This window comes from Poecilia reticulata, chromosome 19, assembly GCF_904066995.2.
Source record: "Poecilia reticulata chromosome 19, P_reticulata-male-v2, whole genome shotgun sequence".
Lineage (NCBI taxonomy): Eukaryota > Metazoa > Chordata > Actinopteri > Cyprinodontiformes > Poeciliidae > Poecilia > Poecilia reticulata.
In genome coordinates, this window is record NC_088848.1 from 6,016,467 (window position 1) to 6,035,139 (window position 18,673).

Sequence of the window (18,673 nt, forward strand, 5' to 3'; positions counted from 1 at the left end):
AAAAACTGCCGGTGTGTGTCTAGTGAATTCTGTTTTTCATTCAGTGGGTTGAAAATCCAGAAATTTTACTTAAAATGTTTTTAATCCCAAAACGACATTAGATGTTGTAGCTCATTTTATCCAAGTTTTTTTCTTTTTAAAAGAAACATTGTATGGTAGAAATGATCTACTGTAGCAGTCAGTGTTACAGCGAGATCAGATGAAGCCTCTGACTGAACTCTGTTGGATAAATATTAATCCCTCCAGTTTTTTTTATTCTATAATCATGGGAATTCAAGAAATTTTTAAAAGATTGCCTACTTTTTTGTGCTAATGCATAATTGTGACTTTATTGCAAATTTTTTGCAAAAAATTGTCCAAAACATTATTCAGGTGATGCCGACTCCCACCAGCAGGTGGCAGTACTTCTTAATTCTACTCCACTGCTGCTTTTGCAGCAGTGGATCATGTCGATCAAGACTTTGATCGACATGATCAAAGTCTTGATCATGTCGATCAAGACTTTCATGTCTTGATCGACATGAAAGTTACTGTTAAGCATAAACTTAATTTCCATGCAAATATTTCTAAAACAGAACCACAAATGAGTCATTTTTGAAAACAAATTCCAAAAACAATCAAAATCCTGAAGGGATTGAACAGTTTGATGAAGAGGGTGCTAAAGGTCTTCATTTTATTACCACTTCCCATGCTGCGTTCATGGAAGGTGCAAATAAATAGAAATGTGACCTTTGTTAATAAATTAACTGTTGTAATGCACTACCTAAGGTTTTTGGCAGGAATGTGATGCCATAGAACGTCCCTAATTCTTTGGTAAAACATTAAAATGCATTTAAGGATTTGCAGGCTCTATACCAGGCGTTCTGATAAGCAACAATCAGAATATTTTACATCATTTTTGTTCATAAAAACACTCAGACGACGTCAGGACGGCGTTCAATACAAAATAGTTGTGGTTTATTTTTTTCTGGGAACAAAAAAATGGCAACAACTAAGTGTCACTTCTCAAAATCAGAAATATCTACAGGAAAAGAAACAACGGTTCCTTCTATCATTACAATTTTCCAACAGTTTGAAATGAACACTTCAAATGTACAGTCATGGCTAAAAACAAAAAGAAAAGAAAAACAAAGTACAACCCCTTAAATTCGAGGGTTTTACCCATTTTGTACATAGGGGGTGTACTTAATTTTTTGTACCAAACTTTTTCCATTTTAATAAATAGTGGTGGAATCTGTGGTTTGGTTTAAATAATTTCTTAGCCTGTTAAAAACAGGACATTTAAACATTAAAACCCAGGAACTGGCAGAGGGTGTACTTTCTTTTCACAATGACTGTATTTTCTGTGGTTCAGGACGTCCTTTTTGTTTTGTTTTTTTGTCTACAATTGATATATTCTGAACATTAAAACGTGTTCATTGTAATCTCATTTCCCTTTAGTCTTTATGCTGCAAAGAAAAACGCTCTCGGTCCTGAAACACAAATATATATCTGCGCTATTTCCTATGGAAGCGAAAAAACTAAACAGCGTGTCTGATCGAACCCTTCGTTGTTTTTAAATATCCGTAACCATTTCCAGACGCTGTTCTCAGACGTCACCAGAAATACCAACGACATCTAGTTGTGCGTTGCTCTCATTTCTTTATGCTTCCTGGCGTTTAGAAGACAGAAAAATGGACGCCGGTTTGTTTGAGTCACTTGCAGGCAGATTTTCTTAAAGGGAACTTGTTGTTGTTGGTTGTGGTCCAGCTGGGTCCATTGTGTGCTTGCCTACAGTATTTCTAGGTTGCCGCTGGTTACGGGTTGGCGAGGGCTGATCTGTGGCGTTAGTGCAATTTTTTTTCTCCCACGTTTAACTGGGAACTTTTCGATTTTGACTAGCCCTTGGTTCTCTTTTCGGGGCTTCCGGTTTGAAACCAGATCCTTCCCTTCAGAGTCCTTGAGGTGGATGGCGCTATTCGCTTTACGATAAAACAGACACTTTATTTGCCGCCGCGCTCCAAATCTGCTAATTTTGAGGCGGCGCTCCGCTCTTCCTCGGATACACGGGAAAAAAATAAAAATTAAAAAAAATTAAAAAATTAAAAAAGGAGAACAACGTCAGAACCGGGGAGCAAGAAGAAGAACAAGGTGCTGCGGGTTTTATTGTAAACTAAAAGATCCACGTTACAATGCCCTCCTCCTCCTCTTCTTCTTCTACTTCTTTAAAAAGACGGGATACAGCAGGTTCTGGGTGGTAGTGTTGTAGGTAACAGCAAGGGGAACGGTTATCCCTGTGTGTCTGGGAGCTTTTGTTTGTGCGTGTGTGTGTGTGAGAGAGAGAGAGAGCGAGCGAGGGTGTGTTTTGTTGCGTTTAGGACTGTTTGAGGCGCTTGCGGGGCGGTCCGAGGAAGGGGCACTGGGCGGACGCCAGCGAGCGGTAAGCTTCGGCCACCAGGTGCGGATGGGAGGCGACCATCGACTTCCAGCCGGCGGTTTCCATCACCTCCGCTGCGTGGCTGGAGGGGCGAGAGACAGAGGTCACCAGAGGTCAAACTAAACTGCCTGGCACATGGAGGAAAAATGGTTTTCATAGCTGGACGTTCAGTTCAGATTAAAAAATACTTTATTGATCCCAAAAGGAAGTTAAATGCTGTTTATTATAATCATAATAATAAGTTAAATTTTTTTTTATTCTGTTCATCTTAAAAGTTTGCAATAAAATCCAGATTCCTGATTTCTGTAACTTACGAAAAAATCAGGAAAAAACAATTTTGTAAAAAATGTAAATAAAAAATAAAAAAATCAATAAATAAGAGAATTTAAAAGAAAAACAGTTGGAATACCAAAAAACGCAGGATGAACCGATCGATATCAATATTGATAACTGATAACTGATTTTTCTGAGTTCAGCTTTTTCCATTCCATCATAAATATGGTTTTGGAGCGAATGAAAACATCCACAGATAAATGTTACTATTACTAACAAACAGATCCGGCAGAACATTGAATGTTTTCTTTTAAATAATTTATTTAAATAAATAACTATAAAAAATAAAAAACTAGAAATTTTACACAAAATTCAAATTGAAAATAAAAAAAAGTAAAAATCAATAAATAAGAGAAATTAAGAAAGGAAATGGGAAGTAAAGTTGCGGTAATCCCACTTTCAAACATTCGTTTTTCCATTATTGAATTTCCAGAGAATATCAACATATTAATAAATATCCTCCCCAAAGTTTACCTGAAAAGGTCACTTGAGTAGTTTTGGGTAGAACATATTTACAGACAAATGTTTGGGTTTTTTATCCTAAATGCAAAATATTTTAATTTTTTGAAGTTTTGGCTTAATTGCTGTGATGTCCTTTCAGAAATGTGTCTCTGCTTTGAGTTCTCCATTTCTCAATTAATCGATTACTAAACGAATTCAGTTACTTCAGCAATCGATTAATCGCAATTAATCATTTCACCCGTATGTGAATCCTCACAAAAAACAAACATTTTCATGATGAATCAGTAAAAACTTCTAAAACATTCAGTATTGAGGAAGAGGTAGTGCGTTTCTTCATCATATTTTGTCTCTTTGTGTTTCATTTTTGTGACCCATCATCGGCTCCTACACAAAGTCTGTGAGAGCCAGAAATCTGGAAACACGTGATCGATCTCTATCACACGTCCCGTCTCTGCGGCAACAGAGGAGGTGCCAACGGGGCGCGGCGAGGAGTCAGGATGCCCCGATCCTTCAGGAACATTCGGCACGCTTTAATCACATCCAACCCGCCACTTCACCGAGACACATGTGAAATTAAATCAGCAGCTCTAACAAACCTGAGTCCTGGTGCCGTCTGGGGAAAGAAACGAGATTAAAGGAGCCGACGCGACGCGAACACGGCGGACCTGTGAGGCGCGACGGAGAGCGGCCGCCTGTGTGTGAACTCACTAGTTGATGAAGTCGACCGCCTGCGTTTTGAGCTGGTCGGCGCTGTGCAGGTCGGCCAGGATGAGGATCTCGGCGGCGTTCTCCACGGACAGGCTGGTGCACAGCGCGTCTTCGCACATGACCTTGAGTCTCTCCAGAGCGTACTGAAAGAAGACAGAGGCTTCAGTGTTCCCGTAACTCCATTTATAGCAGCAACATTTAAAATCTAACATCTGACAGAGATAACAGGTTATAAGAGGAGGAAGAGTAGCTAAAAAAAATGTACTCAGGTAAAAGTAGCACTACTTGAACTGGAGGTGCAACCCTGTGAATTATGAATCAACTTTAAAGTGTGTTTAAACTGAGCGTCTCCTATTTGAATGCTGCATGTTCTTGTTTACATTTTAAAATTTCATAAAATTGGAGGGAAAAAAGACGATTCTTTTGCTTCCCATCCATTAACGCACTGCGGCGATGAAACAGCTCCGTTAGCAAAACGACCCCTGGAGGTCCGGGTATTATTATTAGTTTAGTGCAAAAGGAAACAAGAAGAACACAGAAAACCACTGAAGAATAACTCAAATCACTCATGATCTTCTTTTTTCTCGCTTTTTGTGCCGACTTTGCTACTCGCAAACTTGTTGCCGTAGCAACTGACAACAACCCCACTTAATGTTTCAGGATTCACCAAAAACCACTAACATTTCCCACATGAAGAACCGAACATTCAGTCCGTTACAGTTTTATGTTTTCAGGCTCGATGTTTGTCTTCAGATTATTAACATCAAAGAGGTCGCCTTTTTTTTGTTTTTCATCTGAAACGAAACACGCCGAATTCCACAGCACATCTACATGTTACGGTTTTCAAAGTCAAGCTAGCATAGCTGAACTGCTTCCCTCTCCCTATATATTTTTCTCTTTAATAAACTTTTTCCTGGCCTTTATATCTAGTTGTTGCAGTGTTGACAATTAGTAGCAAAGCACTGCGTCCCTCTTTCATTTTATATTCAGGCGTACAATTAAGATTTACCGCGTTATTGTGACAACTTGACAGCTAAAACCAAAGCTAGTCATTGTCAGCTAACAGCTGGGTGGCCGTTTTCCCCATGGTATATATTTTTAACAATAGCCAGGCAGAAAATCATAAACAACTGGATATAATAAACATTGCATTTCGAAATGCTCTAACTGATATATGTGACCCGAATCACACTGGAAATATTTACAAACGACATGTTTTCTACCTGCTTAATGAAGAATATAATAAAATACCAACTGCTGAAATGTCTTCATTCCAACCTACAATGAACCCATGAACAGGAAGTGAGTGCATTACCTTATCGGCTGCTGCTAGCAGATCGTCGGCCATCTTGTCCAGGTTGGGAGCCTTGTCTGTGTAAATGAAGCACATCATCTCCTTGAAAACTTCTGGCTCCACGTCGTTGATCTCCACACGATTCTGACGACGGAGGAGGAGGAGGAGGAGGAGGAGGAGGAGGAGGAGGAGGAGGAGGGTTCATTAATGGGATTTATTAAAACACAGCTTGTGATCTGTAAAATTTTCATTATTCCAGCGAATAAGGGGATTTCATTTTTTCACAGCTATGCAACCTTGACTTTTACTACTTTTCACTGATAACAGATGCTTGAAACACAGTTTGTGAAACATTCACTTAAAATGTTAATTTTGTTCTTGTGTTCAGACTTTTTACACATTTTCCACTTTGAAATTTCATCCTTTTCCAGATTTTTCCCCATCAGTTTAAACAACAAAAGAAAAAACAACATTTACCCGCTTAGTTTTTACCTATAATTTCTGCAGCAAATCATGCGGGAACACCGTACTAAAGAAAAGGAGGTGAGGAGCTAATTTGCAGGGGTTTTTCTTTTCCTTTTTCTGGTATTTTTTAAATTCAAAACTGGTTCATTTCAAAATGTGTTATTAAATCTTCACTTAAATTATCCTAAATATACAATAAATCAATTAAAACAAACGTTGGGACATGTCAGCCCTATTATTGTATTTGTAAAGAAATCAAGTTATGAGGTGCATCAAAGATAAATTATGCCACTTTAGTGAAAACCAATGTAAATACGATCTAATTGTAAATTTTTTTCAAATTGATTCAAACTAATAAATTTACATTTAAAATTTAAAGCATCTCTGCAGGTCTGACTTTAAACAAAATCTCAGTGTGGCTGTAATTTCATCTCGTCGTCAACAGAAGGGCAGAAAAAGCAATTCTCTGTTTGTGTGGCTCTGACAGTGAGGGATGAGTCCCGACCCCCGACTGAAAGCGGGACAATTGCGTTTGGGTTTCGCTATCATCCAGTTTCTGCAAACACCTTTGTGTTGCAGCTGTTCGGCGGCACGCAATCCTTCAAAAATTGGAAAATTACAGCCATCAAGGAACAAAACAAATACATTTTTTAGGAGAGGGGCGGTTCGGACTCACCTTTTTGCTCTCCTCCATCTCGTGCTCAAACATGGCACTGAATACAGGGGATCGCGCTGAAACAGAGAAAACAACATCAAGTACTTTTAAACACATGCAAGCTGGTTTTAAGTCAATTATTCCTTAACCAGACCGAACAGCTCAGCAACGACGCAGATAAATTTCCTCCAGACTTTGTGTCATCTTAAAAATTCTAACGGTTTTTGAAAGGGGAGACGTTGCGCTTTCCAGCCAGTATCGGGTTATTACGGTAATTTCACTCCCACTGTAGCAGGAAGTGAAATTAATCTGAGGTAAATTGCAAAAATAACTTCATAGATATTGAAAGTTCTAGTCATTATGGATAAATGGGCAAATATATTTACTCACAGGACATTTAAAGAACTTTGTAAAATCAAAATAAGCAAAAATATCCAGGAGATTTGAAACTTAGGACTTAAAGGGTTTCAGGGTTAACCTGATAGGTGTGTTTGTTTACCTGCCAGGATGGCTTTGTGGGCCTGAAACTCCTGTCCAGCCACACACAGGGAGCAGTCCGTGAAGCGCGAGTTCTCCCACAGGCCGCCCAGCTCGTCCGCTAGCCGACAGTCCGGCACCTTCACCATGTTCATCGTGTTCTGACCCGATATGTTGACCGAGTCCTGCACAACGCTCACCTGAAGGAAGCAAAGCCACCGCTGAAACACAGCACAGTAAACACTCCACCGCGATGGAGAAACATCGGCGTTACCTCGCAGAACAGCGTTAGCTTATCGTCAGGTAGGAGACCGTTAGCCTCGTCCAGGAGGAAGTCTCTCCGGATGAACTTCTTAAAGCCCCAATCTTTTCCCTGGACGAAGCGGTACGCCCTCTGGCTTTCTGTAGACGGACGAAGAAATGGTTCAACATTTAAAAGAGATGCACTGTAAAAAAAGATACCATTCTAAAATATCACCAGAGCTGGGAGGATTACCCAAAGATGGTACTCAAGTAGGAGCAGCACTATGTCAACATATTTCTACTCGAGTAAAAAGTAGCTGTCCAAGAAATCACTCAAGTAAAAAGGTACTTGAGTACCTTTTTACTTTACTTCATCAGTTTTTACTTAACTGATGAAATCATAAATCATTAAATTTTTTTAAATTACATCATCAGACGAACCAAAACAAAGTGGAAATTTTAGTATTTTAAAGATGAAAATGACAAGTAACAAAAATAACGAAATCAGGCAAAAGAAAAAGAAAGAAAACTTATAAAACTTTAACAGAAACTGTAGGTGTGAGTCTGATTCTGGTTAATTTCTGGTTACAACATGTTTGTTTTTCACTCACTGGGAAGAAAATCCAGACATTTCACTCCAGTAAGGGTAGAGATACTTCATAAAAAAATTACAGTATAGTAAACAAAAAAGTTACTCAAGTTAATGTAACTAGTTTCTACCCAGCTCTGAATGCTCCATAATGTTAATTAAATTTCTTGTTTTCTTCTTGTTTCCTGCCCTTTGATATAAAGGAGTTTATAACTAAAATATATTATTATTATTATTAATGTTTTGGCTCACCCATGGCTTTGGTCTCCTCTCCCTTGGCGTTGAGGATGGAGAACTTGAACTTTGCTCGCACCTCTGCTTTTGGACAGCTGACTAGCAGCAGGTACAGCGACAGGTAATCTTTGCTTTCCTCATCCAGGCCTTTGGGATTCACTCGCAAACACCTGAGGTCAAAAAAACAACAACAACAAAAAAAAAACTGTTAAAATCTGCCGTTAACACTAACCAACCCAAAATGTTCTACTGGAAAAATACTTCACCTATAAAATGGGAAAATGTCTTAGTGTAAGTCAGTGTTTTTCAACCACTGTTCCGCGGCACGAGTGATCGTCAGGTGTGCCGTGGCAATTATTCAATTTCACTACGGTACCGTATTTTCCGGACTAAAAGCTGCTACTTTTTTCCTTAACTTTGTGAAGCCCGCTGTGGCTTTTCTGTGGATTTTTCTTCAACCACCAGGGGGCTCTCTAGCAGGAAGTGAACTGAAAATTGTAAATCAAAGAAGAACGCGCTAATTTTAATTTAGAACAGCCACATGCTAGCAGCCATGCTAGCAGCAGGCACGACGGAGAAATGTTTTCAAACTCGTATGATGCAGCTTTTAAGTTGAGGGCTGTCGATCTGGCACTACAGGAGGGAAATAGAGCCGCTGCATTTAAGCTCGGTGTGAACGAAACCATGGTTCGGCTTTGGAGACGGAGTGCTGCGTCCAGCAGATTTATTAGGACGAGGCATTCTGCTGGGTCCTTATGAAAAACCGAGAGCAGCTTCCAGTTTTTATTTTATTTTATTTTATTGAGGGTGCTAGTATGGTGCGCTCTATAGTCCGAAAAATACGGTAATTGATTTTAAAAGATTTTTTGAAAATGAATTATCTGCAAATAATGCCATCTTCGAGTATCTGCTGTAGCAGTGACTGGCGGCGTAATCATGTAATGTTCTTACCACTAGATGGCAGCAGGTACAGAGCATTTTACATTAAAACGAGAATTAGTGATGCATGAATGTTACAGGTAGCGGTGAGAGCATTTTATCTAGCAATACTGTGATGGAAAAGACAGTGAAGCTCAACAGTAGTTGGAAAGAGCATGGGTCCATTTCCCACAACATATCTGTGTGAAGTGAGCTTCTCTAGCCTGGTTACTATAAAAACTAAAAACAGAGAGAGACTGAGATGTTGAGGAAGAGCTTTGTCTTTCTTCAATTTCTGCCAGGAAATCAGATCTGTTTTCATCCAAACATGCTCAGGTTTCACACCAGGTGGGTAAAATATACAGATATTGACATTTTGTACATGCAACTCTTCATATTGTAACAGTGAATATGAAGTGAAATGTTTCCCAAATATTATTGCTTCTTTCAGAATAAGAATTATTTTCTGTATTCTGGCTATAAGATGCTTGTGGATTAGTTTGTAAAACACTTTGAAGTTTTCTACAACTTCTTTAAATTTAACACCACAGTGTTGTGGCTGTTCAGGTGTATTTTTGAAGTGGACATGTTAAGTGCAATTTGAAATAAGAAATGTAAAATGTGATAATACATTTTTGTGTTTATTTGATTCCTATTCAAGAGACTTTGATAAGAATGACTATATATAGGCGGCTACAGAGTATCTTTATTTCCATTTTTAGTTGGTGGTGTGCCTCGGGATTTTTTCAATTAAAACAGTGTACCTTGACTCAAAAATGGTTGAAAAACACTGGTGTAAGTGAAAAAATCTGTTAGCGGAACTAGAACTTGGTTGCTAGGTGACGGGCTAGGCTTGGCAGGCGTTGCTAGGTAACAGTTGTGAAATAAACTGCCAGTGGAACTGGCACTTTTTCATCAATATTAAGGAATTATTGGCGTAGAAAAAGCTCCTATTTCCTGCTGGAAAGCTACTTGTACTTTATTTTTGTTTCATTTCAACTGTGCCAAGATATAGTCAGAAGAAATTAAGAGCAAAAAAAACTTGGTAAGATTTGTATTTTTTTGCACTACGGAGAATGGTTTAGCTCAAAGCTCAATTCTAATTCATAATTTCTAGAATGGCGCCATTCATGGAGCAGCTCCATCATGTTTGCTGTTTTTTTTTTTTTTTTTACTTCTGATGGTTTGTTGCATGTTTGGACAATTATTCCCTCAGGTTTTGGATGCTGTTCGCATCTCATCACCATTCTTTGAGGATACTTCAATGATACGAGTTACGACAACATTTAGTTTCTCTTTGGGGTGGATACGGTAATTTTGAAGTGAATACTCTTATATTAGAACTGCCTAGTCAAAGTCCTGACTTAAATCCAACTGCCAATCGCTGGCAAGATTCGAAATCCAGCTAAATTTAGCAAAGAATTGGAAAAGAAATTCCAGACCTAAATACTTGTAGATTAAATTACAGCAAAATATAAATTTAAGGGATTAAACACAACAGCAGAGATATGCAGGTTCAGGGTTTCACCCAGGAAACTATCCAAACGCGGTGTTAGGGTTGTCCTACGATGTTTTTATGTTTAAAAAAAGTTGACAGGATATTTTGGAAATAAAACATCAACAACAAAGAAAATACATTAATAGGTTCTCCCATTATCGTTTTAAATAGGTAATTGTCTACTAAAGATTTATATTGCTATTACTGCTACTGTTGTACATATTTAAAAAAATTATGATTTAAAATAAACAGGTAACACTCAGCCTGGCGGGGGAGGAAGTAAAGCCTGGTGGCCCGCCATGCTTACAATACACTGGGGAATAAAAATAAGAGGTTTGATTTCAAGCCTGTATTTAGTGTTTTTGTACATTGTTTCCTGTGATTCTCACCATTTGAGTTTGTCGTTGGCCCCAGAAGAGAAGGTCGAACTCTTGATGACCTCGCCCATTTCCTCACGACAGAAGCTGAAGTTGTTGATGGTCCACATGTAGGAAAACTTCACCACTTTGATCTGTTAAAGAGACGACGCAGCAGAAGATGGTTTATGACGGATAAACGCCTGAATTTATTTAGTCAAGAACTTTTTCCTTTCTTAAGGTAAGTTTTCAAACTTTTCATATACAACACATTTATCAATAAGCTCCTTTTAAAACTATTTTCCGAAGTTTTATCTTTGCATTGAAAGTTTCATGTTAGTCTTTTGCACAACCCTTCAAATAAAGTATTTCTGTCTCTTTTTATTTGGGGTAAATAACGTTTAAAAGCGACGTCACAGAATTTGAAATCGTCTGATTGGAACCGAAGCGTTTTTTTATGCATCTTACCTGCGTGTAGCACCAGCTCTCGGCCACGGGCCCGCTGGACATTTCCGCGGGGGGCGGCGGACTCGGGACCCTGGACATTGCCAGTGTGGCAGAGGGAGGAGTGGGACGCGAGGGTGAAGAAGAAGAAAGAGAAGAAGAAGAGTTGGAATGTGACACTTCCTCTAGTCAGCGTCGGTCCCGACGTCCATCTGCATCGGTGAACAGCAGAGGGAAGCAGGGCGCCCCCTACAGGCAGAGCCAGACAGAGCAGAGTGAATATTATTAATTATTATTATTATTCAGTTCATGTTGCAGGATGAGATAAACTGCCTCTGCGTATCGTTTTAATGTCGGGATGTAAATAAACGAGGATCCTGGTTCACCTGAATAGAAAGAATCGAGCTTAAAATTAATTTATTTATACAATATATATTAATAATATAATTAAATAAAACTGAGAACAAGTTTTACCAAGAAAACAGAAGAAAGAAAGAAACAACAAAGAAAGAAAGTTGCTCTTATTTGTTCTGTGCGATCAGGAAATCTTCATTATTTAAAACTGATAATTTAAAACCGATATTGTTTCAATATTAATTTTTAGCTTTTTTTCTTTTATCATGCTGCCTTAATCTGGGGTCATAATCTGTCATCAATATTTTATATTTCACTTTAACGGGATTAAAGTGAAATATAAAATATTCAACAAAAAATAAATTAGATTCAAAGTTTGTAGAACAAATATATAATTAGACTTTTAAATCAAAGTTATTCAGAAAACCCTGAAATACTGAGGAACAAATTAATCAATCCAGATTTCCATCCATCACTGAACCTCAAACCATCATAAATCATCAGCAGCAGGTTTTCTTATCCTCCACCAGGTGAGATGAAGAGAGAAGATGACCAGCGGAGAAAGCGCAGAGGGACACGATTAAAGGAAAAGTGAAATGAAAAATCAAGCGGCGGATGAAGGATGGAGCCGCATCTGTGGAACCATTCACCAGGATAAATTGGAAGAAAAAGAAGTTAGATGGAGGCGCCAGAAAATCAAAGAAACGCATGAAAGAGAAATCAAATCCAGATCAGGAAATTGGAGAGGAAACTTTAAACCTGCAGGTGGGAAACGACACGCAGAGCTGGTAAAAAATACTCAGGTTAGAAAGTCCTGAGTAACTGACCAAGTTATCAATCATTTAATGTTTAAAAACTACATAATCATATAAAGTTAAGAGGAAATTTTGGTATTTTAAGGGTTAAATTGACAATAATTCATAAAAGTAACAAAGTCAGGTAAAATAATTTTTTACAAATCAGTTTCTTTCAATAAAAAAAACTCTTAAAAAATTTATAAAAACTGAAAGGGTGTGTCTGTGTCTGGTGAATTTTTGGTTTGTTTTTCATTCAGTTTGTAGAAAGTCCAGAAATTTTACTCAGGTAGGAGTAGAAATACTTTAGAATAAAATTACTCAAGTAAATTATAGTAAAAGTACATTTACTACCCAACACCTGACAATGAAATAAGTAAGATGTTTTAAAAAAGCTCAACAAAATAGTAAATCGAGACTCAAAAACTTTGAAATAATAAAAAATAAACATAAAATATCCAGAAAAGTTATGAAACAGAATCGGTTTCATTTGCTGCACAGAGCAGATAAACAATTATGATAAACAAATAGGTCTGTCATAATAAACAATAAATCAATTAATCACACAGTAAATTAAAACAAGATCATTAAATTTCCATTTAATTTATCATATCAACAAACACTACAAATTTACAAAGTACTACACAAAGTACTACACTGGACTCTTTTCCAATTCCAACACCTGTATTTTTTTATTTATTATATCACAATATTTTACATTTAAAAATATTTAAATGTAAAGAAGATAATTCTGCTCTTGATACCAACAAACATCCATAAAAGATGATTCTGTAAACTTTGGTTCCCAAAATAAAAGGAACCGTGAAATTCAAACACATGTTCCACATTAAATCAGAATATTGATGAAATGAAACTTTAAATTGCTAAAATTCACCCTGAAATATTTGCTTTATGCACCAAGATATTATAATTTATCAGCACATTTTGTTGAGAGCAAATATCCACAACAGTCAGTCTTCTGACCCGAAGGTGAAAAAAGTGTGAAATTTGAAAACATGTGGGACAGAAAGCTGCGGTTATGTCCTTTTCATCGACATTTCACATAAGAAAGAAGAAATCAATCTCCGCTCCAAATTAAAGACTGAAAGTATGAAGGCATTTCACAGCGCAATTTCCAAGAGAGATGAAAAAACTGCAGCGCTTGTCAAAGTGTCAGCGAACACAACGTCTGTTTCCAAAGCGCCGGCCTGTGAGGACGGCGGCGAGCCAGAGACGAACCTTAAAGCTGTAATTGGTACAGGAGCCCGGATCGATTGCAACGAGCGCGCTCGGCCTCAGTGGAAGCGATTTCATATTCTGCCCTCGGTCACGGCGCTTCTCCTTCCCTAAAAACTCAATCTCAGTGAGGTATGAACTATTGATTCTGCTGCAGCGACCGGCTCGCCTCGCTTTCATCCCCCCACCAACAACAGCCCTCCGACTTTGTGCGGACCCGCAATTACAGCGAAGGGCAAAAAAAAAGAAAGAAAGAAAGAAAGAAAGCATTAGCAGCCGGCCTTCACCTCCTCCCATCTGCGGTTCCCAACAAAAACTCTGCTGTTTTCTCCTCACCTGGGAGGTTAAACACAGGAGGGACCCCAATGCATAACTAATGCGTCCGCTCACCTCGTTCAGACAATTCAAGAGCTACACTTCATTTATTTTACATTGAAACCTGGCCTGCAACTAACAATTATTCTGACGATTAATAGAATAATCAAATAAAAAAAATTACCACATTCTGCAGATTCAATAAAAGATGCAAATAAATAAATATTCGATTTCTTTTAAACATTTTAAAATGAAATAACAGCGTTTAGTGAACGCTGAATCATTTGTAACATAAGATACATCAGCTCAGCCTTTTCTTGACTTCTCATAAACAGTTTATTATCTCTTGACTTTTATATTTGTTTTTTTTATTAACCAATTAATACCTGGATAACAAAAGTACTCAATAGGTGATTTTGTACAAAATTTAAACCAGGTGCAGCTAAAACTGTCACGTGAGGAAATCTTGATAAAAATATTTACCGACAAATGTGTTCTTTTTATATCTTAAATGCAAAATGTCTATATCTGTGTTATGTTTTTATATATTTATACTCCAGTCAATTATTACATTAGTTGGCTATTATTGATAATTGTATTGGGGTTCATTTTTGGATTAACCAATTAGTAAAATTACATTTTGTCTTATATGCAGAATGTATAGAGTCTGCATGCTTAATAAATGATCAATCATTTACTACAATGGTTGCTGATTATTTCAATAATTGCTGAATCACAATTAATCAATTCAGCTCAAATTTCTGTATGAAAATTTGAGAGCAGATGAAATTTTCCTTTTTCTCCACATTCATGCATTTTGTGTTGATCCATCCCATAAAATCCCAATAAAAAGCTTTAAAGGTTTATGGCTGTAAAGTGACAAAATGTGAAAAAGTTCAACAGGTTTAAATAAGAGAAACAGATGAGCCTGTTCTTCCAGTCACGGCTGACTGTAGCTGACATGTTAGCTTCTGGCTAAGGGTTTAAACCTTTAAATAACTACTGCAGCAAACACTGCCGCAAAGCAAGACCCTGACACCGGGGCAAAATTTACATTTTCAGTTATAATAAATAGAAACTCTGATTTACTGTGTGTCACATTTAGGTGAGCCCATTTATTCCTTACAAGCCGCTTCAGATCCAAGGCTGGGAAGGTGAAGGATGACTGAAAAGTCCAACTGAGAGCAAAATACATTTCACTGCTGTTTGCATAAAAACACTACAATGTTTTTAACGTGGTAAACTGTTTAGCTGAGAAGATAACAACAGACTGCTGCGTTGCCAAAAAGCACAGCAAGTCGACATGAAAGCTATTAGCCTCTGTGTCCGGACAATGTTTATACCAACCGAGAAAAAGACATTAAATTTCACTTTGTTTTAGAAGTATTTTAATATTATGTAACTGAAACAGGTGATATGCATTGATAAGTTCTGCTAAATAAAAAAAAAAAGACTTTCAAGACATTAAATAAGCTTAAACGTGTAAATTTGACTTAATATTTTAAGGAGACTGAAAGAAAGGCTCACCAAAACATACAAAAACAAGAGTAACTCAAACACAATGTCGTTTCCTAAAAGCAGGTTGAAAACAAGCAAAACATCAGTTAAATAAAACTCTTACAAACTTTAAGTTTGTGAAGGAATGATACACATTTTTTCTTCAGAAATGTTGATTCACTTCTTTGTTTTTCGTCAAACTTTACCAACAATAAAAACAAGTAGTGATGGGTCCAGCAACACCGATGCGTCGGCGCATGCATCAAGCCCACAGACCAAAACCCGTGTCGGTGCGCGTCTTGGTTTCAGCAAGTCACGTGACCAATACAGGAACTGTTTCGAAATGACATTAACGCGCCAAACTGTGTTTATAAGGAAGCGGATCTATCAATCTGTCAAATGCATTTGCCAAACGAATTCTTGATCTTTTACAGCGTCAACTATGGAGCAGCTTCAAAGGAAAGGTTTCCTCAGTGTGGGACCATTTTGATCTTATATTGGAAAAGAAATTTGGTTTTCATTTTTGTCATTTCATCCGGTTCTTGTCAGTTTCTACTTGATCAATCTGAATCCAAATTTAGCTGAAACTGACTCTTAGTTTACTTTCATATTATGTTCTGCAGGTTAAGTGTCACATATGTTTAACTAAACCGTCTTATTCAAATAAATCCACCTTTTCAATGCTGAGGCATTATGAGGCCAGGCATGAGAATGAAGTCCCAGATTCACCCAGATAAACTCAAATATGCAGCCATTCCACAAATTACTCAGTTGCTTTTTATAAATTATTTCATATACAGTGAACCCTCGCTGTAACGGGGTTCACTTTTCACGGTATCGCTGCTGCTTTGCAGATTTTTTTGTTCAGTTTTTTTTCCACAGTGTTCTTCGTCCTAATTGACCATATGATTGGTCAAAACAGTCTCTGCGCTTCTTCTCTACCAGAGTACCAATAACGTTACGGTGTTTAATACAGATTGGCCATTCAGGAGATGGAAACTGAAACTTTCAATGTCTGCTGGAAAAAAATAAAAACTGTGGCCAGAGGCAGCAGAACCCGACCGGAGGCTCGCTTGACGAGATCCATCGCTTTGCCGTAGATACAGCTGTGAATCTCTGGGGGCAGGTTGGAGGAGATGCTTTAAATGATATGACTGCGGATCACATTAAGGCCCGATTGATGCACACGCAAATCCGCTGACCTGAAAACAGGTTTTGTTCTTTGGTTTCAATGTAGAGTATTTATTTATGCTGTGTAATAACTGTAAAAAATAAAGGTAACTACTTCACGGATTTTGCCTATCATGGGTTATTTTTAACGCCACCCCTAAGAAAAACAAGGGTTCGCTGTAAATGTAGTGTTTACTTAATTTTTTTCTACAGCAGGAGAAGTTTTGTCAAAAAAGCATAACAGACTAAATTTCAAAATGTTGTAAAAACTTTTTTTTACATTTGTGGAAAAAGAAACAGTCCATGCATCTTCATTCCAAACACATTCACTTAAATTTTCACTTTATGGTACATGTTCACATTCTTTATTGACTGTATATCAAATATATTTTAAATTTAACTGAAGATATGACATAATACAATATATAATATTCAATAAAATACCAAGACTTATTGCATAGACTAGGTCATCAAATCACTACGTAGCCTGTAGGAATTTTTAATGTCCAGCAGGTGTCAGTATTGAGTGACACAGTGTCGACACAGAATCGACACAGTTTTGCTATGTGTCGAAACGACATGACGCCTCATCTACCCATCACTAAAAACAAGTCTTAAGAGTTTATGTGGATATTTTTCCATTCAGTCTACTTTTGTCAATGCAGGTAAATCTTATAGAGAAACGAGGTGAGACACATCAAATAAAAGCAACAAAATGTCAACAACAAGAATGATTATCATGATTAATGCAACAACCATTTCTACAACTTAACAAATGTAAAGTTATTCTAGGTAAATAACTTACACTGGGTTCCAAAACAAAGCTTTGTTTGTTGTAATGCTGTTTTCATGTTTTATATTGAAAATAATTATTTGAAAAAGTGTTTTTTCTGTTTATTTTTTCTTTATTTTGTAAATATACCAATTACTAGTTTTTGTTTTCAATCATTTTAGTCTTAAAAATACCTGAACTAGAATATTACTTCATATTTTTGACATATGACATTTTAAAAAATAAGTCAGATGTACTTGAGTAGCTTTTGTACGGAATACTTTTTACTCGAGTAATTTCTTGGCTGCTACTTTTTACTGTAGAGGAACAATATGTTGAAGTAGTGCTACTCGTGTTTGTCTGGTTTGGTGGTGTATCAGTAATATCTTACTTAACTTTATCATGCCATCTTTGAAACAACAATAAAACCAGACAGCTGGTGAGCCTGTCAGTATCTGAGCTGCTTCGTTAAACATTACTCAGGAGGTGAAACAATACAAGCCCCAACATAAACCACTAACAAATATGCTGTAATGAATTGAGTAAAAGGTCGTAAACGATACGTATAAAAGGGACACGACACAAAAAGTCATATTCTATATTTTAAATATGAACCGCAAATTTACTTTCATTTCAAAATGACCAATTTTGCATAAAGTCAAAAACTCTTTAGATGCTGTGTGTAAACTGAAACACTTTAGAGTTAGTCATTGTAGGCGGAGCAGGTAGTTAACCTGCTAACAACACACACAGCCTGCACCTGACTTCATTTAAATTTAAAACACTCAGGAAGACGAAAAGGACTCTTTAACATGACGAATGACGGCGTCCGACCCTGCTAAAACTACAGAAAGCCCATCAATAATCCATGGTAATCTAACGGTAACATGGCAGCTAATTCCACCAAGCTGGTCTCGGTTAGCTTCACTCCTGTAGCAGCTAACCCGAGACAAACAAATAACACCGGGAATTTAACGCCAATTGATAAATAAAAGCGACACAACTGTCCCCATCGTCGGGTTACAAGTTATTAATCCTAATATTATTCTTTTTTGGTTCATATGCGACAAACTCACCTATATGTCGGGTCCAATTAAAACGTTTGCCGACCGGGATTTTCTGTTGTTGTTAGCTAGTGACAGCTCTCCATAGTCACGTCACATGAACAGCGACCCTGGTGTCATGGCGTGGAATTACAGCCCAGTTACAATATAAGCTTTTCTCATATTAGAAAAGCTTATAAATTGGTTAGTGACTGGTTAATAACCAATTCATGTAACCAATATAAGTTGGTTATATTTCCATCCTACTGTATTAAAAAAACTTAAATTTAATACCTGTTGTAGTTAGTTGCAATCAGTGAGCAATCATGGACATATTGCACATTAATTAGCAGAAAGCATTTCCAATTGGACTTCAGCGTGCAATAAAACAAAAGGACAA

The 18,673-nt window shown here is 37.3% G+C and overlaps 1 protein-coding gene across 1 annotated transcript; it reads right to left on the reverse strand.

Annotated features, from left to right (window-relative positions):
- Window positions 1-935: 935 nt before the first annotated feature.
- LOC103481352 (speckle-type POZ protein) lies at window positions 936-18,519 on the reverse strand. The gene is made up of 10 exons (XM_008436756.3): window positions 18,307-18,519; window positions 11,117-11,341; window positions 10,682-10,803; window positions 7,895-8,046; window positions 7,085-7,212; window positions 6,833-7,010; window positions 6,355-6,410; window positions 5,235-5,357; window positions 3,920-4,062; window positions 936-2,498 (listed from the first exon to the last, which is right to left on the reverse strand). Exons 2-10 carry the CDS (start codon window positions 11,192-11,194, stop codon window positions 2,354-2,356), a joined length of 1,125 nt encoding a protein of 374 aa, XP_008434978.1. The 5' UTR covers window positions 11,195-11,341; window positions 18,307-18,519; the 3' UTR covers window positions 936-2,353.
- Between the last annotated feature and the right edge of the window lie 154 nt (window positions 18,520-18,673).

Excerpts from the sequence above, each read along its gene's own strand:
- LOC103481352 (XM_008436756.3), bottom strand. The coding sequence starts at position 11,194 with ATGTCCAGGGTCCCGAGTCCGCCGCCCCCCGCGGAAATGTCCAGCGGG. Across the intron at positions 10,804-11,116 it reads AGAGCTGGTGCTACACGCAG|ATCAAAGTGGTGAAGTTTTC; the intron begins GTAAGATGCATA and ends TCTCTTTAACAG. Across the intron at positions 6,411-6,832 it reads CCACAAAGCCATCCTGGCAG|CGCGATCCCCTGTATTCAGT; the intron begins GTAAACAAACAC and ends TCTCTGTTTCAG.